The 26,587-nt window shown below is 45.5% G+C and overlaps 1 protein-coding gene across 1 annotated transcript in view; it reads right to left on the reverse strand.

Annotated features, from left to right (window-relative positions):
• Positions 1 to 26,587, reverse strand: part of LOC120021214 (collagen alpha-1(VII) chain-like) — a 107,347-nt gene that overhangs the window by 63,434 nt on the left and 17,326 nt on the right. The window contains exons 9-41 of the mRNA XM_038964880.1: positions 26,326 to 26,455; positions 25,709 to 25,828; positions 22,424 to 22,579; positions 20,205 to 20,324; positions 19,409 to 19,558; positions 17,047 to 17,163; positions 16,666 to 16,812; positions 16,405 to 16,530; positions 16,162 to 16,308; positions 15,153 to 15,425; positions 13,047 to 13,190; positions 12,696 to 12,827; positions 10,015 to 10,161; positions 9,489 to 9,620; positions 9,094 to 9,240; positions 8,726 to 8,845; positions 8,414 to 8,563; positions 8,161 to 8,297; positions 7,940 to 8,066; positions 7,218 to 7,361; positions 6,840 to 7,015; positions 6,681 to 6,719; positions 6,509 to 6,535; positions 6,358 to 6,402; positions 6,148 to 6,261; positions 5,721 to 5,792; positions 5,124 to 5,177; positions 4,945 to 5,019; positions 4,714 to 4,827; positions 1,554 to 1,580; positions 1,356 to 1,409; positions 1,119 to 1,190; positions 963 to 1,022 (exon numbers count right to left, since the gene is read on the reverse strand). Of these exons, the coding sequence (XP_038820808.1) occupies positions 963 to 1,022; positions 1,119 to 1,190; positions 1,356 to 1,409; positions 1,554 to 1,580; positions 4,714 to 4,827; positions 4,945 to 5,019; positions 5,124 to 5,177; positions 5,721 to 5,792; positions 6,148 to 6,261; positions 6,358 to 6,402; positions 6,509 to 6,535; positions 6,681 to 6,719; positions 6,840 to 7,015; positions 7,218 to 7,361; positions 7,940 to 8,066; positions 8,161 to 8,297; positions 8,414 to 8,563; positions 8,726 to 8,845; positions 9,094 to 9,240; positions 9,489 to 9,620; positions 10,015 to 10,161; positions 12,696 to 12,827; positions 13,047 to 13,190; positions 15,153 to 15,425; positions 16,162 to 16,308; positions 16,405 to 16,530; positions 16,666 to 16,812; positions 17,047 to 17,163; positions 19,409 to 19,558; positions 20,205 to 20,324; positions 22,424 to 22,579; positions 25,709 to 25,828; positions 26,326 to 26,455 (3,795 nt within the window). The remainder of the gene's footprint in view (positions 1 to 962; positions 1,023 to 1,118; positions 1,191 to 1,355; positions 1,410 to 1,553; positions 1,581 to 4,713; positions 4,828 to 4,944; positions 5,020 to 5,123; positions 5,178 to 5,720; positions 5,793 to 6,147; positions 6,262 to 6,357; positions 6,403 to 6,508; positions 6,536 to 6,680; positions 6,720 to 6,839; positions 7,016 to 7,217; positions 7,362 to 7,939; positions 8,067 to 8,160; positions 8,298 to 8,413; positions 8,564 to 8,725; positions 8,846 to 9,093; positions 9,241 to 9,488; positions 9,621 to 10,014; positions 10,162 to 12,695; positions 12,828 to 13,046; positions 13,191 to 15,152; positions 15,426 to 16,161; positions 16,309 to 16,404; positions 16,531 to 16,665; positions 16,813 to 17,046; positions 17,164 to 19,408; positions 19,559 to 20,204; positions 20,325 to 22,423; positions 22,580 to 25,708; positions 25,829 to 26,325; positions 26,456 to 26,587) is intronic.

Here is a 26,587-nt window from a genome sequence, read left to right on the forward strand (position 1 = left end):
TGGAATATGTTGTACATGACTTGAGTATGTCCTTCATTTTACAGTAAAAAGATATGTATGTAAGCATGTATGTACTGTACAAAAGTATGTGGAGACCCTTTCAAATAAGTGGATTCACCTATTTCAGTCACACCCGTTGCTGACAGGTATATAAAATCGAGCACACAGCCATGCGATCTCCATAGACAAACATTGGTAGTAGAATGGCCTTACTGATGAGCTCAGTGACTTTCAACGTGGCACCGTCATGGCATGGCACCGTCATAGCATGCCACCTTTCCAACAAGTTAGTTCGTCAAATTTCTACCCTGCTAGAGCTGCCCCAGTCAACTGTAAGTGCTGTTATTGTGAAGTGGAAACGTCTAGAAGCAACAACACAAGCTCACAGAACGGGAACGGCGAGTGCTGAAGCGCGTAGCGCGTAAAAATCGTCTGTCCTCGGTTGCAACACTCACTACCGAGTTCCAAACTGCCTCTGGAAGCAACATCAGCACAATAAATGTTTGTCGGGAGCTTCATGAAATGTGTTCCCATGGCCGAGCAGCTACACACAAGCCTAAGATCACCATGTGAAATGCAAAGGGTTGGCTGGAGTGGCTCGCCGCCATTGGACTCTGGAGCACTTAAAAAGCGTTCACTGGAGTGATGAATCACACTTCACCATCTGGCAGTCCGTTTGGGTTTGGCGGATGCCAGGAGAACGCTACCTGCATAGTGCCAACTGTCAAGTTTGGTGTAGTCGGAATAATGGTCTGTGGCTGTTTTTCAGGGTTTGGGCAAGGCCCCTTAGCTCCAGTGAAGGGAAATCTTAACGCTACAGCATACAATGACATTCTAGTTGAGTCTGTGCTTCCAACATTGTGGCAACAGTTTGGGAAAGGACCTTTCCGGTAACAAAATGTGGAAAAAGTCAAGGGGTCTGAATACTTCCCGAATGCACTGTATGTAAATGTGTATCCTACCCGATCACCAGGCTCTCCTGCCTTCCCAGCCAGTCCTGGCAACCCCTCTGCACTCTCCCCCTGAAACATAAAAAACACTCAGTACACACTATCAGTACACACGTATGTACTGTACACACACAGGCGCACACACACAGGCACACACATAGTACCAACCTTGTCTCCTTTGGCTCCTTGTTGTCCTGTAAATCCTCTGGGACCCTGAGCTCCTGGGTTTCCATTAGACCCCTGAACACAAGAAAACACAATAAGATATGGTAAATAAGTCAGTTATGACATCAAACCATAGACGTGTACAGTATAATTATCACCCCAGAGATCTGCAGGATACAAATGCAGGCACATATACAAAAAGACACACATGACACATGTCCAGTGATTGACAGAGCTTACCGGTGATCCCTTCTCCCCCTTCACAGCCAAGCCACTGCCCACTCCTGGAGGTCCCTGTCAGCAGGACAAACAGACACACAGACAGAGAGAGACAGAGAAAGATAACAGAGAGGTGATAATCATTATGCTCCATCATTCTTCCAGAGATATATGCAATGAATCTACAAGACAAGCTAGGGATAGCCCTGTACGACTCACCCTCTCTCCGGTGCTGCCCTTGTCTCCCTGAAAGGAGAGAGGGAGAGGAAGAGAGCGAGAGAGAGAGAGAGATAGAGAGAGGGATAGAGAGAGAGATATAAATGATTAGTGATTGAGCTTTGTAGTTTCGCAGACTCTACATCCCAGTATAGGAATACATTTGAATTCTAGACACGCACACGTGCACCAACACACACCCACTCACACCCACAGAAACACACACACAATGCCCGTCTACTGCACTATGACGAAACATCAAGGCCTCTCCAAGTCTAAAGATGCTGGTTGTCAAGGAAACTGATGGAAGGGCATGATCAGGTGGAAGATCAAAACATAAAGAGGATGATGACAGATATACTCAAAGGCAGAGAATGAAAAGAACCTAGAAATCTAAAATGTAATCCCACATTATCATATCACAGCCATACTGTTGGGGGGTTACTCTTAAGGTGAAGATATATTTTACATGAGGAAGTAAAAGATATATGAACATCCCTCACAGCACTTCAACTATTCCAAGTTATAACCATCTGAGAACTTTTGAAAAGGGGACATGTTTTTGGGAGCAACTTGAATTGAACTTGAACTGATGAGGTGCCTGTTAGTGGTGCACAGGTCAGCTGTTTGTTCACCGCCCACAATTGCTAATAACTTATCCGCAACCGCCCGACTATATGTGATCAAGTGAAATCTGAGGCCTGCACCCAACCCTAACCCACAAATATAGAAAATGCACTATAGGCTACAGTCAAAGATGGCATATATATGTTTCTGCTTAGAGTTTCCAACATTTTGGTAGTGTCACGCCCTGACCTTAGAGATCCTTTTTATGTGTCTATGTTGGTTTGGTCAGGATGTGAGTTGGGGTGGGCATTCTATGTTTTGTGTTCTATGTTTTCTGTTCTGTGTTTTGTGTTGCTGCACCTGACAGGACTGTTTCGTTTTCGTTCATTCTCTTTGTTATTTTGTTTAGTGTTCTGTTTAAATAAAAATAACATGAACACTTACCACGCTGCGCTTTGGTCCACACCTAATTCAACAGACGATCGTTACAGGTAGGCTATTTAATAGTCAGCTTGTCTAAAATTAGATACATGTAGCTTCTCTTCTGTTATTACATGTTGCCCTAGAAGACTAAATAAACCCTTGCCCAACAGAATAATGTAATTGATCGATAAAATAAATGCTTCAATCTAGTTGACATCGGTACAATTTTCTCTGTCATCTTTAGCAGAACAAAGATGTTTAGGGACTAGGGAGAAAATACAATAAATCAACCCCCAAAAAACTGAAAGATTTCCTGCGCAAAATGTCCAAATTACATCAGTTTGACCAGTTGCAAGGGGAAAGAAAGCTGTGAAAACAACCCAACCCAACCCTCTTTCACCCCAATGTGGCCAGGTCAAATCAAATCAAATGTTATTTGTCACATGCTTGTAAACAACAGGTGTACACTAACAGTGCAATGCTTACTTATGCCTCCTTATCCAACAATGCAGAGTTAAAGATAAAAAATGTAACAAAAATGTGACATGAGGAATAAATAGATGGATTAGCTGACAACATCAGGGAAACGATGCACGCACTTTAATGGGGCAGAAGTATGTGCGTGTTGTGATTCTAGATGGCCAGATAGCTACCAACAATGACAAGAAACTGCCATGTGGGATATCGTAAGTGACTCGTTCCATCTAGTTTCATTTTGTTCTTTAGGGTAGGCAACCCTGGTCCTGGAGTGCTGCAGGCACTTCATGTTTTTTGATTTAACCAACCTGGAAGACCAGGTGTGTTGAATTTAGATAATCACTGAACTGATAAATTAGCTCAGTTGTTCAGGTGTGGTGCCTAGTTGGAACAACATCCTGCAGTACCTGAGGCACTCCAGAAACAGGGTTGCCTACCCCTTGATCTAAGCCAACCCAGTTTGCTTTGCCCCATAGTTGCACAAACGTCAGTTTTGTTGCTGAACAACCAACCCGTCTATACACAGTGAATAATGAATAGCAATAACATGCCTATATACAGGGAGTACCAGGCAATGTGCAGGGGTACACGGTAACTACATACATATTTTTTGTTTTTAACTAGGCAAGTCAGTTAAGAACAAATTCTTATTTACAACAACGGCCTAGGAACAGTGGGTTGACTGCATTGTTCAGGGGCAGAACAACAGATTTTTACCTTGTCAGCTCGAACTAGTCCAACCTTTTAACCACTAGGCTACCTTCCACCCCACATATAGGTAGGGTTAAAGTGACTAGGCAAGAGGATAGATAATAAAGAATAGCAGCAGCGTATGTGGTGAGTGTGAAAGTGTGTATGAGTGTTTGTCGTCAGTATGCATGTGCACGCATGTTATGCGTGTGTGGGCGTATGTAGTGTGTGTGGGTGTGTGTTGGGCTGTCAGTGTAAGTATGTGTGAGAGTGTGGGTAGAGTCCAGTGTGTGTCAGTGTCAGTGCAAGAGAGCAAAAAAGGGTCAATGCAGGTAGTCTGGTATTTAGCTATTTAGCGGTCTTGTTCAGCAGTCTTAATATGGCTTGGGGGTAACCACTGTTCAGGGTCCTGTTGATTCCAGACTTGGTGCACTGGTACCGCATGCCGTGCGGTAGCAGAGAGAAATGTTGGGTGGGTAGAGAAATGTTTTTGGGCCTTCCACCACCTGGTATAGACGTCCTGGATGGCAGGGAGCTCAGACCCAGTGATGTACTGAGCCGTACTCACCACCCTCTGTAGCGCCTTGCGGTTGGGTGCCTTGCAGATGCCTTACTAAGCAGTGATGCAGCCAGTCAAGATGCTCTCAATGCTCTCAAAAAACTTTGAGGATCTGACGGCCCATGCCAAATCTTTTCAGCCTCCTGAAGGGGAAGTGGCGCTGTCGTGCCCTCTTCACAATTGTGTGGGTGTGTGTGGACCATGTTAATTCCTTAGTGATGTGAACACTGAGGAACCTGAAGCTCTCGACCCGTTCCACTACAGCCCCATTGATGTCGATGGGGGTGTGCTCGCTCCTCCATTTCCTGTAGTCCACGAAAGGCCTTTACAGGTTATACAGGTTACAGGCTGCTGGTACTACTCTGCTGGTACTACTCTCTTTCTCCCCCCATGTGTTCTGTTCACTAGTTACTGTGTCAAGGGCCAGACCTGACCAGGGTAACTGACCTTGATGGAGAGGCCGGGGGTGCCTGGTATCCCTGGGCGACCATCCTGTCCAGGGGTCCCTGCAGGTCCCACAAAGCCCTTGGCCCCGTCATTCCCTGGACGCCCTAGGGTACCCTGGGTAACGGAGAGAACGTCATTCATCGTCATTCAGAATTAATTAAACGGAAGAGAATATGACTTACCATCACACGTGTCTGACTGTGTGTGTGTGTGTGTGTGTGTGTGTCTCACTGGTATTCCTGGGATCCCTGGTTCCCCTTTCCTCCCGGGCAGACCTCCTCCTGAAACAGCTGACCCTGGCTCACCCTGGAACACCAGAGAAACAGCTTAGTGAACATCCAACACACACAGCAGATGGGATTACATACAATGTATAGTTCACAGACGATAAAGAGATGTGCTGTACTCACCCTGTCGCCCCTGTCACCCTTTGTCCCTGGTCCTCCTGTAACCCCAGGATCACCCTGCCACAGAGAAAACATCAAACTTCATAATACAACAACACACACATAAACACAAGATACAGTATAAACAGATCCCATTGGCGTGCTGAGGGATACTCACAGGATCTCCTCTGACACCCGGTAGCCCCTGTGAACCCTGAAAAAGACAAAATAGCAAAACATATTTTGTTAAATCACGTCTACAGCAGGTTGGACCAATTCAGTGGCAATGTGGTTAGAGTGCCACCCTGAGATTGAAAGGTTGGGGGTTTGATCCCCAACTCCAAAAATGGGACCAGATGCCTCCCTGCTTGGCACTCTGCATTAAGGAGATGGATTGGGGCTAAGGCCCTGCGACAGCCTAGTGTCCTCTCCAGGGGATGTACCTGTACATCAAGCTGCCTGCCCCTATGGGCTGCTCAGAAAAGGCTTACATATTTACAGCAGGTTGACCATCTACTACTTACAGTATAAGAACATCAGGATAAAAAACATGTGTTATTGGCAAGTTGATTTACACATTGTGATTGCCCCTGGCTGTAACTGTGGCCCCTGACTACTCACCGGCACACCTCCAGGGCCTGGGGTCCCTGGTCGCCCTGGCAACCCTGGACTCCCATCCAGACCAGGAAAACCCTAGAGAATAAACAACAGTAAATACAGCAGTACAGATGTAGGATCTTAATTTGAGCCAGTTTGCTACAGCAGGAAAATAATCCTACAGGAAATGTGGATTATAATGAACATTCATGTTTGAAGAGGTTGATACATTTTTAGTTTAGTTAGTAAATCAAATCTGACATTTTAAAGTGGAAATTACAAACTTTAGAATCCTTTTTAAACCTCAGAAACACTACAAGTTTGCGTATCCTCAGCAACATTCTTAGCAACAAGAGTGATCAAATTAAGATCCTACATCTGTTCACTACATCACTACAGCAGTACACTACAACAGTACAAGTGTTGAGTATAAGTGTTAATGTGTACTCACCCTATCCCCCTTCTCCCCTCTGACCCCCACTGAGGGGTCCTCACTTCGGCCAGGCTGACCCTGTCGCCCCTCAGGCCCTCTGGGGCCATCCCTGCCAGGCAAACCATCACGACCCTGGAAATCATACACACACAATCTCAGTGGATGATACGTGGATGCTAATGTTTGAGCTACCAGTATTAGATCAGTAATCAGTGGTGAAAGACTCACAGGCTCTCCTTTGCGTCCGTCAGCACCGTCTCTTCCACTCTCTCCCTGTAACAGAGAAACTGATCAGGACATCTGACACAACTACTGACCATAGAGCTTCCAAGACAACATACAGTAACAGAAAATGGTATTAAAACAATTCAATTGTTACCTTTCCTCCTCGCTCCCCCCGGTCACCCTAGAGATAGTAAAAATGAACAGATATGAGAGATAGCAGGGCAAAGAGGGATGAAAAAGAGAGCACACAGAAGTTGTAAGGTATGGTGAGAGTGTAATGATGGCTACGTGTGTGTGGATGGAGGAGGTAAAGTACAGTAACTCACCTGAGGACACTGTACGGTACACTGCTCTGTCACTGGCCCCTGATATAGAAAACATCAACATACACACTGAGACCCAGAGCACTCCACCATATTGTTGTCTGACTTCTAAACTCTCTTTCTCACCTCCCCTCCCCACCAACTTTTCCCCTCTTATCTCACCACTCCCTCTGGTATCCTGGCGACGCCACACAGCAGGTCAGCCAGGTCGGCGTGCAGGGTGCCCAGCTGGGTGGCATCACGGGCATATAGAAGGTTCTGGGTGCTGCCATCTGTCACTGCCTGGCGCAGCTCCTCAGAGTCCGCCCTACCTATACCCACCGCCAGCACTGTCACACCTGACACACACACACACACACACACACACACTAAATATTGGGCATTTTTCTATTTATTGTTCAAAATGTTAATTTTAAAAATGTGTGTGACAAGGGACTGTAGGTTAAAAGTTACTGTCGAAAATTCCATTAGTAGAGATATGCAGTTGCTCTATATGTGCTTGTGTGTTTAACGCTCTCAACACAGTCTGTGTGAGGCTACCTGAGGCTTTGACAACACTAGCTGGGACAGTGACGTTGTCGGAGGATTTTTCATCTGCAATGATCACCACCGCACCAGGAACTCTGGGTCTACGACCAGCTGTGGGGCTGAGAAGGAACTGTCTGGTGAACGTCATTGCCTGGCCTGCCGGGGGAGATAAACATTTAAATATCACCATAGAGATGTATAGAGATCTCAACTTTGTATCTGTACCATTATGGTATCTGTGACAGCATTGGAATCGCCACTGAGGTTATATCTATTTTAAAGTAGTACGTTTTGTTCTTCTTTTGATGTTTGAAAAAAGTGTAAAGCTAATATTGGTGATTTACTGCCACCTGCAGTGCTGGAGTCTTGAACCAAATGTTATGTGTCATTCATTTATTGTGGCCACTAGATGGCGGTGATATAGCTTAAAGCCATTTACAAACTAGGCAAACCAATTTGAAGAAGGCAATGCTCTGAGCATTGGCTGATCGCTCCTAACCTATAAAAATCCCCACCAAGTTAACACTAAAATGGCAGAAGCCCTCAATGGCAATGTCCATGCAAAAACGGGTTATTTTCAAGTAATGATCTCTATACCTACATATACATATACATATACATATACATATATATACATACACATGCACAGGCACCCACGCGCACACACAAACTCACTCACACACACACACTCAAGCACGCATGCGCACACACAAGTACGTACAAAATACACACACCTATAGCATTCCCTGGGCCATCCTCAAAAGGCGTGGACAGGATCTCCTGAAGCAGCGTCTCACTGTTGGTATGGCGATTGAGCAGGAACCAGACCTTGGGTCGGGCGCTGTACACTACAATCCCCACCTGGAGGATACAGGAAGACCATGCCACAGAATCACACAGAAGAACACTAGCAGCCAACACACACATATCACAGACGTCTGTATGTGTACAGTACCTGTGAGTCCCGTTCTCCAATGGTGCTGAGGGAGCCGGCAGCGCTGGTCAGGAGGGAGAGCAGAGAATCAGCCAGGCTGGCCCGATCCCTGGAAGCTGGAACCAGGAATACCACGTCGAGACGACCACCCACACACACTGAGGACAGAGACACAGAGAGCGAGGAGGGGTTGGAACATAATGGGCCAGTATGAGGACTAAGGAGAAGGGAGGGAATGGAGTGACTGGTTAAAAAAGAGTGATGTCAGTCTTACCAGTGCGTTCGTCCACTGGGGTCTCAGGGCCCACCTCCCTCTGGAAGTTGGGCTGCAGGGTGAAGCGGTATCTCAGGCCCAGACGTAGCCCTGTCACCCTGTAGGAGCTGGATGACCCAGGCAGCGTGGTGGATTGACCCGGACCAGTATCTGGTTAGAGACCAAACACACACAGGCACCCACACAGACGAGTACGTACAAGTACATACACACACAGTCACACACAAACAAAGATTAGCGATAACCTTTCATTGTGGAACATAGTCAATAAACTACCAAATGTGACCCCATTATGCAGTGTTTCTGTCTCACCTCTCTCCTCTTTCCAGCGCAGGATATATCCTGTGGCACCAGTCAGTGGAACCCAGCCTAACAACACAGAATTCTGGGTAACCTCCGCCACACGCAGACCTGTTACAGGCTGTAGGGGAGCTAAAGGGAGGAGAGGAGGAGTGAGTGATCAGTTAAGAGAGAGACAACCGTATGTGAGTGACTTCAGTAATCGTGTGATAGAGAACATTAAGAGGTTGTGACTATACAACAGTTAGAACCTATAGCCATAACCACAAAAACCTTGGGCTTTTATAAGGTTTTATCTTAGTCAGGTCACATGGTCAGGAAAACTCCTGTCCATAACTATAGTGAATGAAAGGAGAAGAGATGTGGGCAGAGAAGTGTACCTGTGGAGGCAGTGATAGTGACAGCTTGACTCTCTCTGTCCCTGAAGATGGCAGCCAGCCTCATTGTGTAGCTCACCCCAGGCCGCAGACCATCCAGGTCAAACGAGGTCGCACCTCGACCTATCAGACGGCTGGATTCAGCCTCACCTGCATCGAACCAGTAGAGAATATTAGAAAACGTAAATAAATATTAGATGCCGCCAAAAAATTGCAAACGTTTGTTTGGATGAGCATTTTATGTACGCATCTGTGTGTGTATGTGTATGTATGTATGTATGTATGTGTGTGTGTGTGTGTGTGTGTGTGTGTGTGTGTGTGTGTGTGTGTGTGTGTGTGTGTGTGTGTGTGTGTGTGTGTGTGTGTGTGTGTGTGTGTGTGTGTGTGTGAGAGTTTACCCAGGGCTGATCTCCAGTAGATGCGGTACCCTGTGACCCCAGCCATTCCTCTCCAGACCAGACGCAGCACCCCTGGGGTAGCCTCCAGCACCCTGACCCCCTCCACACGGTCCACAGCAACAGGTTCCCCAGCTACACACACACACACACACAGAAAATGCACAATGAGCAAGGCAATACTGAGAATATTGAAAGAGGGAATACAGTACATAGCAGTACGCATCAAAACACCACGTTACAGTACTACTGGACATAGTACTATATAGCAGGGTTGGAGTAATTTCCACTTCTTTCCAGTGAATTCAGGAAGTACACTGACATTCCAATTATCTTCAGTGCTTTTCAATGAGGACCATTTGGAATTGGAATTTAGTTTACTTTCTGATTTGACTGGAATTGACCCCAACCCTGCTACATAGTAATTCTGTAAAGTTGTACCTTCCAATGTTTTCATATCCATTCTAATCAAACAGAGGTACAATGTAACCGCACAGTCTCTTTTCTTTAAGACTGTAGTGTAACTCACGTGTTGTGACTCTGACAGAGACTGGTGATCCCTCTCTGTTCTGAACCAGAGCCATGACCTGCACCTCGTACTGAGCCCCTGGGTCCAGCTGCTCCAGGTCCACCGCTGTGAGCTCACCACCTACCAGCTGGCTCCTCTCCTCCCCACCTATACCAAGACAGAAGGGGTGGTGGTGAGTGGTCTGGCACAAAATGGCTGCCATGTTTTATTAATACACAGCAAATTCTCCACTGTTAAATCAACACTGACAGTGTGACATTTAACACTGGTCCAGTGTCTATACGGAGTGTTAAATCAACAAACTGCTTAGTTTAAAGCCTTATTCAAATATTTCCCAGAGTGCCTTGCCTTTCGAGTGAAGTGTAAAATTACCACCTACGACTGTATTTGTTAGTGACAAAGACATATATCCATCCATTTTCAGTCCTGTGTCAATCCTAGTGAGATCCTAAGTGAATATGTTATCATTAAAATGTAATTATTTAACACAATATAAAGTGTATGTCATAAAGCCTTAGACTCTTATGTGTTAACTAGAACAACTTTTCAGTAACGGATGCAACGTCTAAGTAACAGAAAAATGTATGCTATTTATATTTGAGTAACACAAGGTGAATTAATCAATCAATGCACATGCAAAAACATAGAAATTGAAACCAGCAACTCTAAAAATCAACCTGCATTAGAGGATGCTGGGAAATATGATAATGATGGGTGTGGTTTTGATTTAACACTGGTTATTAACACCAACACTGGGTTATTTTACACCAATGAGTGTTAATTTAACACTTACAGAGTTAATTTAACATCTGAATCAACACTAGAAATGTTACACAGAAAACTCAACACTAGGTAACACTGGCCAATTTGCTGTGTGTGTATGTATATATATATATATATATATATATATATATATATATATATATATATATATATATATATACTGTATATATATATATATATATATACACTGCTCAAAAAAATAAAGGGAACACTTAAACAACACAATGTAACTCCAAGTCAATCACACTTCTGTGAAATCAAACTGTCCACTTAGGAAGCAACACTGATTGACAATAAATTTCACATGCTGTTGTGCAAATGGAATTAACAAAAGGTGGAAATTATAGGCAATTAGCAAGACACCCCCAATAAAGGAGTGGTTCTGCAGGTGGTGACCACAGACCACTTCTCAGTTCCTATGCTTCCTGGCTGATGTTTTGGTCAGTTTTGAATGCTGGCGGTGCTTTCACTCTAGTGGTAGCATGAGACGGAGTCTACAACCCACAGAAGTGGCAAAGGGTGGGCAGCTCATCCAGGATGGCACATCAATGCGAGCTGTGGCAAGAAGGTTTGCTGTGTCTGTCAGCGTAGTGTCCAGAGCATGGAGGCGCTACCAGGAGACAGGCCAGTATATCAGGAGACGTGGAGGAGGCCGTAGGAGGGCAACAACCCAGCAGCAGGACCGCTACCTCCGCCTTTGTGCAAGGAGGAGCAGGAGGAGCACTGCCAGAGCCCTGCAAAATGACCTCCAGCAGGCCACAAATGAGCATGTGTCTGCTCAAACAATCAGAAACAGACTCCATGAGGGTGGTATGAGGGCCCGACGTCCACAGGTGGGGGTTGTGCTTACAGCCCAACACTGTGCAGGACGTTTGGCATTTGCCAGAGAACACCAAGATTGGCAAATTCGCCACTGGCGCCCTGTGCTCTTCACAGATGAAAGCAGGTTCAGACTGAGCACATGTGACAGACATGACAGAGTCTGGAGACGCCGTGGAGAACGTTCTGCTGCCTGCAACATCCTCCAGCATGACCGGTTTGGCGGTGGGTCAGTCATGGTGTGGGGTGGCATTTCTTTGGGGGGCCGCACAGCCCTCCATGTGCTCGCCAGAGGTAGCCTGACTGCCATTAGGTACCGAGATGAGATCCCTTGTGAGACCATATGCTGGTGCGGTTGGCCCTGGGTTCCTCCTAATGCAAGACAATGCTAGACCTCATGTGGCTGGAGTGTGTCAGCAGTTCCTGCAAGAGGAAGACATTGATGCTATGGACTGGCCCGCCCGTTCCCCAGACCTGAATCCAATTGAGCACATCTGGGACATCATGTCTCGCTCCATCCACCAACGCCACGTTGCACCACAGACTGTCCAGGAGTTGGCGGATGCTTTAGTCCAGGTCTGGGAGGAGATCCCTCAGGAGACCATCCGCCACCTCATCAGGAGCATGCCCAGGCGTTGTAGGGAGGTCATACAGGCACGTGGAGGCCACACACACTACTGAGCCTCATTTTGACTTGTTTTAAGGACATTACATCAAAGTTGGATCAGCCTGTAGTGTGGTTTTCCACTTTAATTTTGAGTGTGACTCCAAATCCAGACCTCCATGGGTTGATAAATTTGATTTACATTGATCATTTTTGTGTGATTTTGTTGTCAGCACATTCAACTATGTAAAGAAAAAAGTATTTAATAAGAATATTTCATTCATTCAGATCTAGGATGTGTTATTTTAGTGTTCCCTTTATTTTTTTGAGCAGTGTATATATGTTAAGTGTGGCTGGTGTGAATAGAGGTAATTCCTATATTAAAATGAGCTATGGATAGTACACTATTTAATCATGAAACATCATGGGAATATCATTCACATTTCAAAACAGTAAAGCGAATCAAATCTCTCACCGTCAATTCGCTTCCAGGCCACACGATAGGCTGTTGCTCCCTGCACGCCCACCCATGTTACTCTGACGACCTCACCGCGGGACTCTTGGGCTTTGAGTGAAGTCACTGTTCCCACTACCACTTGGTCTGACTCTTGAGGACAGAGAAGTAGAAGAGGTCAGTCACCAATTTACAAGCACTGTTCTATAGGATAGCACTCATTTAATTCAATCAATCTTTAAATTTACTAAGTGAGGGCTAAGTGAAGCTGTTACCATATTGTTGACAGCTAACCAACTCATTCAAATCTAGTAGGGGTTATCAAGAAGAGAAGGGGTTAGGGGTCAATTTGGTAATGGAGTGATAGAGTACCTGTTCTGGTGTTCAGGGAGGTGGGGTATCCTTCCCGAGACCCAATCAGTGAGGAGACTGAGACCCGGTAGGAGGAGTCTTCCTGAAGGCTGTCGATGGTGAAGGAAGTGACATCAGCGGCCACCGTACGGGAGGACTCCACTCCTGTAGACAGATGGGGTCAGGCCATAAAGAATGATAGAGAAAGCTTCCCTATATAAATGCAGCAAAAAAAGAAACGTCCTCTCACTGTCAACTGCGTTTATTTTCAGCAAACTTAACGTAAATATTTGTATGAACATAACAACATTCAACAACTGAGACAAACTGAACAAGTTCCACAGACATGTGACTAACAGAAATGGAATAATGTGTCATTGAACAAAAGTAACAGTATCTGGTGTGGCCAACAGATGCATTAAGTACTGCAGTGCATCTCCTCCTCATGTACTGCACCAGATTTGCCAGTTCTTCCTGTGAGATGTTACCCCACTCTTCCACCAAGGCACCTGCAAGTTCCCAGACATTTCTGGGGGGATGGCCCTAGCCCTCACCCTCCGATCCAACAGGTCCCAGACGTGCTCAATGGGATTGAGATCCGGGCTCTTCGCTGGCCATGGCAGAACACTGACATTCCTGTCTTGCAGGAAATCCCGCACAGAATGAGCAGTATGGCTGGTGGCATTGTCATGCTGGAGGGTCATGTCAGGATGAGCCTGCAGGAAGGGTACCACATGAGGGAGGAGGATGTCTTCCCTGTAACGCACAGCGTTGAGATTGCCTGCAATGACAACAAGCTCAGTCCGATGATGCTGTAACACAGCGCCCCAGACCATGACGGACCCTCTACCTCCAAATCGATCTCGCTCCAGAGTACAGACCTCGGTGTAACGCTCATTCCTTCGACGATAAACGCCAATCCGACCATCACCCCTAGTGAGACAAAACTATGACTCGTCAGTGAAGAGCACTTTTTGCCAGTCCTGTCTGGTCTAGCGACGGTGGGTTTGTGCCCATAGGCGACGTTGTTGCCTGTGATGTCTGGTGAGGACCTGCCTTACAACAGGCCTACAAGCCCTCAGTCCAGCTTCTCTCAGCCTATTGCGGACAGTCTGAGCACTGATGGAGGGATTGTGCGTTCCTGGTGTAACTCGAGCAGTTGTTGTTGCCATTCTGTACCTGTCCCAGAGATGTGATGTTCAAATGTACCGATCCTGTGCAGGTGTTGTTACACGTGGTCTGCCACTGCGAGGACGATCAGCTGTCCGTCCTGTCTCCCTGTAGCGCTGTCTTAGGCGTCTCACAGTACGGACATTGCAATTTATTGCTCTGGCCACATCTGCAGTCCTCATCCCTCCTTGCAGCATGCCTAAGGCACGTTCACGCAGATGAGCAGGGACCCTGGGAATCTTTCTTTTGGTGTTTTTCAGAGTCAGTAGAAAGGCCTCTTTAGTGTCCTACGTTGTCATAACTGTGACCTTAATTGCCTACCGTCTGTAAGCTGTTAGTGTTTTAACGACCGTTCCACAGGCGCATGTTCATTAATTGTTTATGGTTCATTGAACAAGCATGGGAAACAGTGTTTAAACCCTTTACAATGAAGATCTGTGAAGTTATTTCGATTTTTACGAATTAGCTTTGAAAGACAGGGTCCTGAAAAAGGGACGTTTCTTTTTTGCTGAGTTTAGTTCCAATTATGCCGTCTGGGAGCGCACAGGCAGCGCCATTGAGGCAATCTCCATTTTGAAGTAGTACATTTCTTTACAATTGGCTGATCCCTCCTGATGACCTGCTTGAACATGACTCCAACAGGGTCATCAGCCAATAAAGTTTTAAGTCACACCCAGTTGACTACATTAAAATGGTGTAAGCCCTCAATGGCTCTGGCAATGCTAAAACAGCCTTTTGGCCACTAGAGGCCTCTATCATTCTCTATGGGTCAGGCAAAGAGGTAAGCGCTACTGGGGATTGCTATTACTTTATTACTAGACTACAGCAACTACTAGACAATCCCAAAACAATGTGTTCTTTGAGCCTTAATGTGCTTTGAGACCTAAGGTAAGGATCCTTAGAAATGTAATTTATACGTCAGATAACACCCATCTCACTTATATTAACCACGCCTACCATTTCCACTGCGCCAGGTAATCTTGTAGCCAGTTGCCCTGGAAACTGGTGACCATGTGATGCGTATCCTCTGAGAGGTGACATCAATGATACGCAGGCCGCTAACCGTGCTTGAGCCGTTGTTGCCATTGGTCCTGGCCGAGAGGGTGACCACCTCCCCGATACGTTGACCAATCACAGCCGCCACGCCCAGGACCACAGCTGTGTCTGGCTGCAGCCCCTCCACCGTATAGGACGAGGCCTCTGGCCCCAGAACACGGGACTGCTCCGCATCTAGGAGAGATACACACTGTTAAAGACACACACTGGGACTGCTCTGCATCTAAAAGAGAAGGTGAGAGACAGTAACATATACATACATAAATAGGGACTGCTGATATAATTATGTTATCACAACATTGTATTTCTAAGGACTAGTTTATCACAAAATCATTCCAAGCATAATTCAGCTGACACTTACTGTTGCCTTGTCTCCAAGTGACCCTGTACCCTGTCGCACCGGAAACCCCTGTCCAGGCGATTCGGAGTCGCCGACCATTGGTGTTTGTCACACGCAGGTTAGTCACTCTCTCCAATGCTTGTTCTGAAATCACACATCAATAAGAACATTGCAGTTCAGTGCACCACCAAACTACTTCCCATGTTCAATATCAAACTTACATTTCCCATTTCAAAACATTTTGCCATTTCGTGTCTACTAAACACGGCCCTCTTCTTTTATCTGTCTGTGCTTGCCTCAGCTCACCTCCCCTCAGTATCACTATTCACCACCTATTCACATTGACAATCAGCTGGCAGCCATTCATCACACAGCCACAGTACAGCACTGTTTACCAAACTGGCAAACACACTGCAACCCTGAGCCAAGATCTGCACGCATTCAATCCATCCACATCCTCTCTCTCACAGGCTGGAGCACGCACTAGCATACAATCAGTGTGTGTGTGTGTGTGTGTGTGTGTGTGTGTGTGTGTGTGTGTGTGTGTGTGTGTGTGTGTGTGTGTCTCACCTGCTTTGATGTAGACAGTGACTGGGTCCCCCTCGCTGTCTCCCACCACAGCTGTCACGCTGACCCCATAAGATACGCCCTCCGTCAGACCCTTAAGGTCAAGGGTCGTCTGGCTTCCAGGGATACTGCGGGTTTCCTCTGTTTGCGCTGTAAGTACAGAGTGTTAAAACATATGTGGCTCCCGGTCTAAAGTAGTGCACTATATAGGGAGGGAATAGGGCGTCATTTGAGATTTGCCCTTACCTTCAGTGTTGACCATGAGGATACGGTACTGCGTTGCACCGGCAACCCCTGTCCATCCCAGTCGCACAGTGCTGCCCAGGTACTCTACCACTCGCAGGTTGGACACCCTCCCCACCGGCTGTTCCACTGTACACATGAGGGGGGAGGAAAGTCAGTAAAATGGTGAAACAAATAAGATACAAATAATAAGTGAAATATAGAAGTAAATATAAAATACAAAGAGGCTAAAACAAAGCGGGTGCGCCTGCCCCTATCCCTGACCTGTGGGAGAGGTGGAGACGGGGGTGGCCTCTTCTCGTCCCTCATACAGGGTGAACAAGGTGATGACATACTCAGTGCTGGGCTGCAGCCCTGACAGATCATAAATAGTGGTGTTCCTGGAGAACGACTGACTCTGCATTCTGCCACCTGAGGAGAGAGAGACTACAGTAAGGCAGTTTGACGTTGACAGTGAGTCAGCGAGGGTACATCTATGTTTGTGTGCGTGGATCGGTGTACTCAATGTTGAGGGGTTTGAAAGTACATGAATCTTTTGCTTGTATGTGTGAGTGTACGTGTGTGTGCACACTCGTGTGCCGTACGTGTGTGTGTGTGTCCTTACGTGTGTATGCAAGCATGAGTGTGTGTGTGTGTGTGTCTGACCTTCTCCCTGCCTCCACTCCAGGCGGTATCCCCTGGCAGACTGGATGAAATTCCAGGTGAGGCGGATGGAGGAGGGCCCGGTGGTGGCTGCCCTCAGCACCTGCTGCTCCAGACGCTCTGCATGGGGGGAACAGAGACAACACAACCATGGGTCTTATCAACTGATATATCATGGTATGCCAGAACCTCTTAAAAACCCATTCAGGGTGATGGGGTCAAATTGGGGTCATGATAGGGGCTGCACCAAATGTTTGATGTATTATAATGATTGACTATGCTTATGTTGTATTAATAGAAGGGGAGGGGCTATGGGACCCCTCCTCCTCCACATTTATAGGGTCCTAGACTACTGATTAAGAATATATATATTCATTATAAGGTTTTAAAATTGTTCCATAGTATTTTCTAAGTCTCTGCATCTTATAAAGAAATGGTCTGAGAAATGTGTTAATTATTGCATGGGGTCTGTGAAAAAGCACTTCAAAGATAAACATAGAGCCCTGCAGGGGAGTAAAAGAGATAAGAGGCTAGTCAGACATACTTCTATAAATCAACTTGGGGGAGTGGACAGTTACTGCTGAGGCTTTAGAAAACACTGGAACTATTGTTTCTCTCTTGCAAGTTTGTATAGCTGTGTATGCATGGGCTTGGTCGGATGAGTAGCAGGTAATGACGTATGCAGTAACATCACTAGGGCTGGACTTCGGGCTTAATAAAATAACTTGGTACTTTTCCTATGGGGCAGAACTCAGGAGAGACATCAGTTGTATGTGTGATGTTTGATCTTTGACTTCTGTCTACAGCTGTATTTTGATAAAAATTGTTAGGATTTATAAGTGCACATTTTGAGTGTTCCTTATTTGATAAGTAAATAAAACGGAGCACAGAAAAACGGAACCAACAAGGGGATATTTAAGCAAGAAGGCACAAGGGGGTGTGGTATATGGCCAATATACCACAGCTAAGGGTTGTTCTTACCGCAAAAGCCCAAGGTGCCTTGCTATTATAAACTGGTTACCAACGTATTTAGAACAATAAAAATAAATGTTTCGTAATACCCATGGTATAGCTGATATACCACGGCTTTCAGCCAATCAGCATTCAGGGCTCGAACCACCCAGTTTATAATCAGCTATTAGAGGGGATTTCAATTCATAATGCATCTTAGTTGGACTGCCGGTATACTTGTTTAGAACAACTCTTAGCTTAACAAACATTGTGTGTTTCCCCTTCCATTTGAGATCAAAGATCCCAGAGAGGAGCATTAGGAGGCATTCTGTTTTAAATAACTACAGTATGCTACCCCCCTCCCTGATTTCAATCCAGACCAATAAACATGATGATGACTCAGCTTTAACTCAAACAACACAAATCCCCTGTTAAGTGAAGACATCCCTCAAAAATGTGTCATACACAGGAAGCGGTATGTGTGTGTGTTTGTGTGTGTGTTTTCTGCACAGTCTGCATGTGTGCAACAGATTTAACTTCCAAAAAAGGATAAACTGTAAATATTTAGTAAGCAGAATAATATCGTTATCTCTCTTCCTCTATTTCCTCTATTTTCTACTGCCTCTATTATCCTCCTTTACACTACGGTCTGTTGGACGCAGCAGAAAGAGTCTTTCATAAAGGCATTCTTTCACTGGCTAAAATGAACCACAAGTGGAAGTTACTGGAACAAAGACTGAGAGGAAAATAGAGTGAGAGGAAAATAGAACGAGAGGAAAATAGAACAAGAGGAAAATAGAGAGAGAGGAAAATAGAGCGAGAGGAAAATAGAACGAGAGGAAAATAGAACGAGAGGAAAATAGAACAAGAGGAAAATAGAGAGAGAGGAAAATAGAGCGAGAGGAAAATAGAACGAGAGGAAAATAGAACGAGAGGAAAATAGAACGAGAGGAAAATAGAACGAGAGGAAAATAGAGAGAGAGGAAAATAGAGTGAGAGGAAAATAGAGTGAGAGGAAAATAGACTGAGAGGAAAATAGAACGAGAGGAAAATAGAACGAGAGGAAAATAGAACGAGAGGAAAATAGAACGAGAGGAAAATAGAGAGAGAGGAAAATAGAGCGAGAGGAAAATAGAGCGAGAGGAAAATAGAGCGAGAGGAAAATAGAGCGAGAGGAAAATAGACTGAGAGGAAAATAGAACGAGAGGAAAATAGACTGAGAGGAAAATAGAATGAGAGCGAGAGAGGAGGAGAGGGAAATCTGTTTGTGTTTCAGTGATCTCTCCAAATTTGCTTAACTTTGTAAAGTGCTTAGGAAGTTACTGAATCGTGTGTGTGTGTGTTGTGTATGCGTGGTGTGTGTGTGTGTATGCGTGTCTGCCATGCATACATGGGTGTGTGTGTAGCTCTATACCTATCTTGAACCTGGTGGTAGCACCAGGACCCTCTGTGTTGCCTTCGTAGAGAGCGATGACAGTGACAATGTACTCAGTGTCTGGCTGCAGGTTCAACAGGGTGTGAGTCTCACTGTCACCAGCCACCTCCACAGATTCCACATCACGACCTGGGAGAGACAGAGGCAAGGGGAGAGGATAGAGGGATGGGCGGAGAGGAGACAGGAGAGATGGGTGGGGGGAGAGGAGGGTGGGGGGAAAGGAAAGGAGAGAGGGGTGGGGGAAGGAGAGAGGGGTGGGGGGAAGGAGAGGTGGGTGGGGGGCGAGGAGAGAGGTGAGTGGGAGGAGGAGAGGGGGGTGGGGGGAGAGGAGAGATGGGTGGGTGGGGGGAGAGGAGAGAGGGGGGAGAGAGAAGAGGGGGGTGGGGAGAGGAGAGGGGGTGGGGTGGGGTGGGGGAGAGGAGAGGGGGTGGGGGTGGGGGTGGGGGGAGAGATGGGGGAGAGGAGAGAGGGGGGAGATGAGAGATGGGTGGGGGAGGAGAGCAGAGGAGAGAAGATAGAGGAAGGTATGGAGGGGTGAAAGAAAAGGACAAGGACAGTTGTTGTGCACATATAAATTGTGTCACTGACTGCTCACTATACAAAGTATTAACAGCCTTGCTGATTCTCTCATAAATTCCATTCTGTGTCACTATAGATTTCTGAAGAACAACCCTTCTGTGTAAATATACATGTTAATAAGGTACGTCTATATTGATTGGTGCATGGGTATACTGGCACATAATCTGCTGTCAATGGTCACTGTCTCTCTCCTTACCGGTGAATGGTCCCCAGACCAGTCTGTAGGCCCTGGCTCCACCCACTCCTCTCCACAACACCCGGACACTACGCTCTGACACAGTATCCACTGACAGCTGCTGGGCCGCTTCTAGACGCACTGCAAGACAGACATAACACGCACACGCAAACACACACAAAAATAGTGCTAAACACAGTTCACATACTGAAATAGGGCACAGTTTAACAATATATAAGAGCTTCAGACTTTTTATGTTTACTGCAGCGCAAATAGTCACCACCAGATGGCAGTATGACGTTCTAACGATTTGAAAGAATAGTGTCGGAGAAAGACGTGCAAAGCTCCCTATCTGGCGATGACAACCTTTCTGATCACTGTTACCTTTCCACCTATGGTTCACATATGGTTCACATAAAGTCACAAATGCATGAGGCCAATCGGTATGGTTTACATGGCATGAAATCCATCCATCCAAAAACAGTTCCAAATGATTTCCTCTTAATGAAGCCTTCCCACGACTGCCACACGGCACTGTGCTTGCTGTGAGGTCAGGCTCAGGAGCATGACAACTGTAGAACTTCTGTTCTCCTCTTCCATTGACAAACAATGTCTCACAACAATGGCTCAAACTGTGTTTGACCAGATACAATGCTATTTCACAGGAAACAAATTGACAACAGAATTTCAGCATGCTTATAGGGACACACAGCACACACAAATGACTGATGATTGGCTGAGAGAAATTGATCATAAAATGATTGTGGGGACTGTCTTGTTAGACTTCAGTGCAGCTTTTGACATTATCGATCATAGTCTGCTGCTGGAAAAATGTATGTGTCATGGCTTTACACCCCCTGCTATTATATGGATAAAGAGTTACCTGTCTAACAGAACACAGAGGGTGTTCTTTAATGGAAGCCTCTCAAATATAATCCAATTAGAATCAGGAATTCCCCAGGGTAGCTGTTTAGGCCACTTGTTTTTTTCAATTTTTACTAACGACATGACACTGACTTTGAGTAAAGCCAGTGTGTCTAAGTATGCGGATGACTCAACACTATACACATCAGCTACTACAGCGACTGAAATGACTGCAACACTCAACAAAGAGCTGCTGTTAGTTTCAGAGTGGGTGGCAAGGAATAAGTTAGCCCTATATATTAGTAAAACTAAAACATTGTACTTGGAACAAAACACTCACTAAACCCTAAACCTCAACTAAATCTTGAAATAAATAATGTGGAAATTGAGCAAGTTGAGATGACTAAACTGCTTGGAGTAACCATAGATTGTAAACTGTCATGGTCAAAACATATTAATACAACAGTAGCTAAGATGGGGAGAAGTCTGTTGATAATAAAGCAATGCTCTGCCTTCTTAACAACACTATCAACAAGGCAGGTTCTACAGGCCCTAGTTTTGTCGCACCTTGACTACTGTTCAGTCGTGTGGTCAGGTGCCACAAAAAAGGACTTAGGAAAATTGCAATTGGCTCAGAACATGGCAGCACGGCTAGCCCTTGGATGTACACAGAGAGCTAATATTAATAATATGCATGTCAATCTTTCCTAGCTCAAAGTGGAGGAGAGATTGACTTCATCACTACTTGTATTTGTGAGAGGTATTGACATGTTGAATGCACCGAGCTGTCTGTCTAAACTACTGGCACACAGCTCAGACACTCATGCATACCCCACAAGACATGCCACAAGAGGTCTCTTCACAGTCCCCAAGTCCAGAACAGACTATGGGAGGTGCACAGTACTACATAGAGCCATGACTACATGGAACTTTATTCCACATCAAGTAACTAACGCAAGCCGTAAAATGATATTTACAAAATAAGATTAAAAAAACACCTTATGGAACAGCGGGGACTGTGAAGCAACACAAACATTGGCACAGACACACACACACATACACACACACACAATAACATACGCACTATACATACACATGGATTTAGTACTGTAGATATGTGGTAGTGGTGGAGTAGGGGCCTGAGGGCACACAGTGTGTTGTGAAATCTGTGAATGTATTGTAATGTTTTAAAAATTGTATAAACTAAATTGCCTTAGTTTTGCTGGACCCCAGGAAGAGTAGGGATCCATAACAATGGGGATCCATAACAAATACAAATACACCAATAATGTGAAGTTCACTTAAAACAGAAGATGATATGATGCATCATGCAGTACTGACTGAGGGTAATGGGAGAGAGGGTGTGGTGTACTTACATGTCCGTGACGTGAGGGTGGCGGGGGAGGCAGAGTTTCGGGGGAACAGCGGGTAGAGGGTGAGGACGTACTCTGTGTCGGGCAGTAGCCTCTCCAGGGTGACAGAAGTAGAGTCTGCAGCCAGAGACTGCTCCAATAGCTGGGCCTTGGGCTGACCTGTCAATCAATCACAGCCAGCCATTCACAAGGGTTAGAGCAGGCAACAGGCAAGTAAATACACAGCTGACAATACACATCTTTAAATGCACATGTTTGTGCTTGTAGTGTATGTGTATAATATGAGGAAGATCAAGAGCAGTCTGGAGAACTGTTTGTGTGTGTGTGTGTGTGTGTGCCTGCCTGCCTCTCTGTATGTCTGTCTGTCTGACCTGCAGTCTGAGGCAACCCCAGCCCCACCCAGCTCCACTTTCAGGCTGTTGCCAAGGCAATGTGCCAGCCTGAGAGGAATGTGTTGCCTGGCGAAATGGGCACAGATCTTCATCCTACCACAGACAAGGCATGTATGTGTGTGTGTGTGTGTGTGTGTGTGTGTGTGTGTGTGTGTGTGTGTGTGTGTGTGTGTGTGTGTGTGTGTGTGTGTGTGTGTGTGTGTGTAGAGAGATTGGCAGTATTTCTGTTAGTGAGAGGAAAATATGTATTTCAATTACTTTAGAGAATTTTGTCATATGTATTTCATTGGCCTAAACTACAATCCATATATTTTGTAACAAGATACTTTCAAGACCTATAATTTATATTTTTGAAATACAAAATACTTCTTCTATATCATTTTTTATAACAGTTCACAATTTTGTGACCCCCTTTCACCCTGCATTAGTATCAGAAGTCTGATGACACTATGGTGTGATAAGACTGTCTGCTAACTGATCAAAATGTAAATGTAAAAATGAACACTTGCAAAGCATGCTTGGTCATTTAGCAGACACTCTTATCCAGAGCGACTTACAGTCAGTGCATACTGCATTCAACTAAAGTAGATAAACAACCACATATCACAGTCATAGCAAGTGGAATGTTTTTTGTTACCATTACTGAGAATGTTGTTGTAGTCCTTGCAAATGTATTTTGTACTTAGAAAAGACAAAATACCTGTATTTTAGTTTGATACATTGGTCTTTAGAGTATCTTGTATTTGTAACAAGACACATCAAAATGTCTCTGTGGGTGTGGGTGTACTGGGTGCATGAATTAGGGCCTGCAGTTGCTTGCTCCTACTCAAAGAATGGCTCCCCCATGTGAAAACTAGGTGAATTACAACAGTACTAGGCTGCATTCAAAACAAATCTCCCGCCTTACCGCATCCCATTTCCCCGTAAAGGTGAGTTTTGATGGGGTTAAGAATTAACATAAAATCAGGAGAAAGGACCACACTTGAATGCAACACTTTTGCTAGTTGCCCTCAACGCAGCCCCTTACTAACTCAACAAACACCAGCTGCTACTAACTGCCAATCAGCTTCCACGCCTGTTGCAACGTTTTAACTAGTTGACGTGACCGCAGCTCCTCAACATCATCAGCTGCAACTAATTGCTAATCAGCCTCCACACCTGTCATTATTCTCCGTAATCACCACTGCCACCCTACTTAAACCTGACCAAACTAAGATTCCTCCTCTGTGTTGTGCAGTGCATGTCGCGTTCTACGTCACTGTGTGGTACTAGCCTTATCAAGTGTCTCTTCGGTTCTTCCTGGGGGGGTTGCCATCACCACAGCAACCTAACTACCATGGCGTGATGATGTCTACCTGCCTTGGGCTTCATCCAGCCCGTTCTCATCCCCTCCTGAATCCTTCTTGCATCCATTCAATTTTTCCCATAAATATTCTAAACCCATTTCAATGTCTGCTCCTTTAACTCATAAAACCAGAGTCGTCGGTGCCTCCTCTTGACAACGCTTCGCTTGAAATGTTCATAAACTAGGGAAGAGCTCAATTTTTTCTGGCGCTAGCAGGGTTCTCGCCACTCACAATTCCTCTGCATGCCCTTGTTGAAAATGAATGGGGGCAGAAATTCTCCTGCTGAATTCCTTGTTGGTAAAAACCCTAGGTAACATGGAGAAGACTCGCGCTTGAGCCGTTTACTTTCAGTTTTGGCACACCGGCTTCAAACGGCTATAAAAACATGTTTTTTATTATTGAAAATATATTTCACAGCGATTTAGATGGTACAATGAATGATTTCCTACACTATTCAGTGCTTGTTTTTTGAAATTGTGCGAAAAGTGTAGAATTTTAGCAACCAGGAAATGACAGAGCGATGTTTACATTGGCCGTTTCCACTAAATGACAGTCACAAATTCTAAACAGATTTCCCTTTTTGACAACAGAAGCCTTTTGTTGTAAAATAGAAATTCTGCATTTTAGAATGCGATTTTGCATGTGCCCAAAATATTTTTTGGGGGGGGAAATATTATGAAACACTATCATTTCACTATTACTGCAGAGATATTATGGAAATTGTGTGTAGCACCCTTAAAGAATACACACTGACCTAATTTAAAACAAACACACAAGAGTGCCAGTCTGTCCTCCTAAAGGTTCTCCATGTGAGACTGGTACTCCTGCCACACCCTGACTCAGGGATGGAGCTGCCTCGCTGAGTTATGGTGTGTGCGTATGGTGGTAGTTCCTCTGGGGCACGTCACACCACGCACCTCAACACACCCCATAAATAGATCTATCTGACATAACACACCCTTTCCCTGTATAGAATTGCAGCCACATTCAATCCGTACTACACACCTGAAGTTTCCCTATGTCTCTCCTGCATAGTTTTTAACGTCTCTGTAAAACTATCTGTAAAAGTGTATGTGATATTTGTGGTAGTGATTGGGTAATAAAACTCTTCGTTGCCAGGCAGGGAGCGACGGAGGGCGGTATAAGGTGAGACGTCGTATCTCACCATAGTACTGCATACTACCCTGCTGTCCTTAAAACTACACTCAGATTTACATTTCTCAACTTGCCACATGTAGGTTTTTATCCCCATCCCTCCCTCTCTCCCCCCTTTCTGTGTCTGTTACACTCTCACCTGCAAAGAAAAGATGTAAGGAGTTTAGTGTTTTGTAACGTCAGTTAACATGAAAGCATGTATTTCTCCTTCATCTGTGAACAATCAATCAAATGTATGTTATAAAGCCATGTTTACATCAGCAGTTGTCACAAAGAATGAGAGTATGCGTGACTGAGCAGTAGCTGGTGTATAGGTGTTTAGGAATGTGTGTGTGTGTGTCTGTGTGAGTGTGAGCATGAGTGTGTGTGTTTGTACATGCGTGCACGTGTCTTACCTCGGGGTCCATAGGTGAGTCGGTAGCCCTGGAACTGTGAGGTGGGAGCGTCCCAGGTCAGGGAGAGGGAGAAGAAACCAGCCTGGACCAGACGAAGACCAGACACCCCCGGTAGCGAGTCTGAGAAACGAGGGGTGGAGAGGCAGATGAGACATACGTGTGTTCTACGAGGATGGTTTGGCTTCACATTGGAGAGTGACACATTGAGGAGAAACGGGAGAGAACTTGTTAGTGCCTAAAGAAAGACAGATGTGGAGAGAGGAGATTATATGACATGTCATTGAGAGGTAAGAAAGACTGTGTTGGTATGGTATTCAGAACTCATCTAAAATATACATAGATTGAAAGGAAAGATAAAGCTCCATTTATAAAGTGGTCTTGCTCCTTCCTGTCATCCCCATATCCTCCCCTTCCACACCCGTCTGTCAAATGGAATTGAAATGCATTGACATTTTACTCTCTCCTTCTCTCCTCCAGGCTTCCACCGCCCCTCTTCCTCCCTGCATCTTTCTGTGTGTACTCATTGATTCGTGCATTGGTTTCTAATTATCTCAGCTTCTCCCCTCCCCCCTCCCTCCCTCTGCTGCCTCTGTCCCACCCTCTCTCTGTGAACTCACTGGTTCTTGCCTTGGCGGACACAGGCTCTCCTACACTGTTGGGATACTGGGCGATGACCGTCACCAGGTAGTCTGTCCCTGACTTCAGCTCTCTAGCCACGAAGCTCCTCTGACTTGCAGACACTGTCTCCTGCAGGGGGGAGAAGGAGGGGTTAGAACAAGAGGTGCTCAGTTCTGCTCCCCTGAGGGGCTGCAGCGTCATCTGATCTTTGATAAGAGACTGGTTTCTACCTGAAAAACTAGGCGTGTGTGCACTTTCTAG

Source organism: Salvelinus namaycush, chromosome 2 (genome assembly GCF_016432855.1).
Source record: "Salvelinus namaycush isolate Seneca chromosome 2, SaNama_1.0, whole genome shotgun sequence".
Classification (NCBI taxonomy): Eukaryota; Metazoa; Chordata; class Actinopteri; order Salmoniformes; family Salmonidae; genus Salvelinus; species Salvelinus namaycush.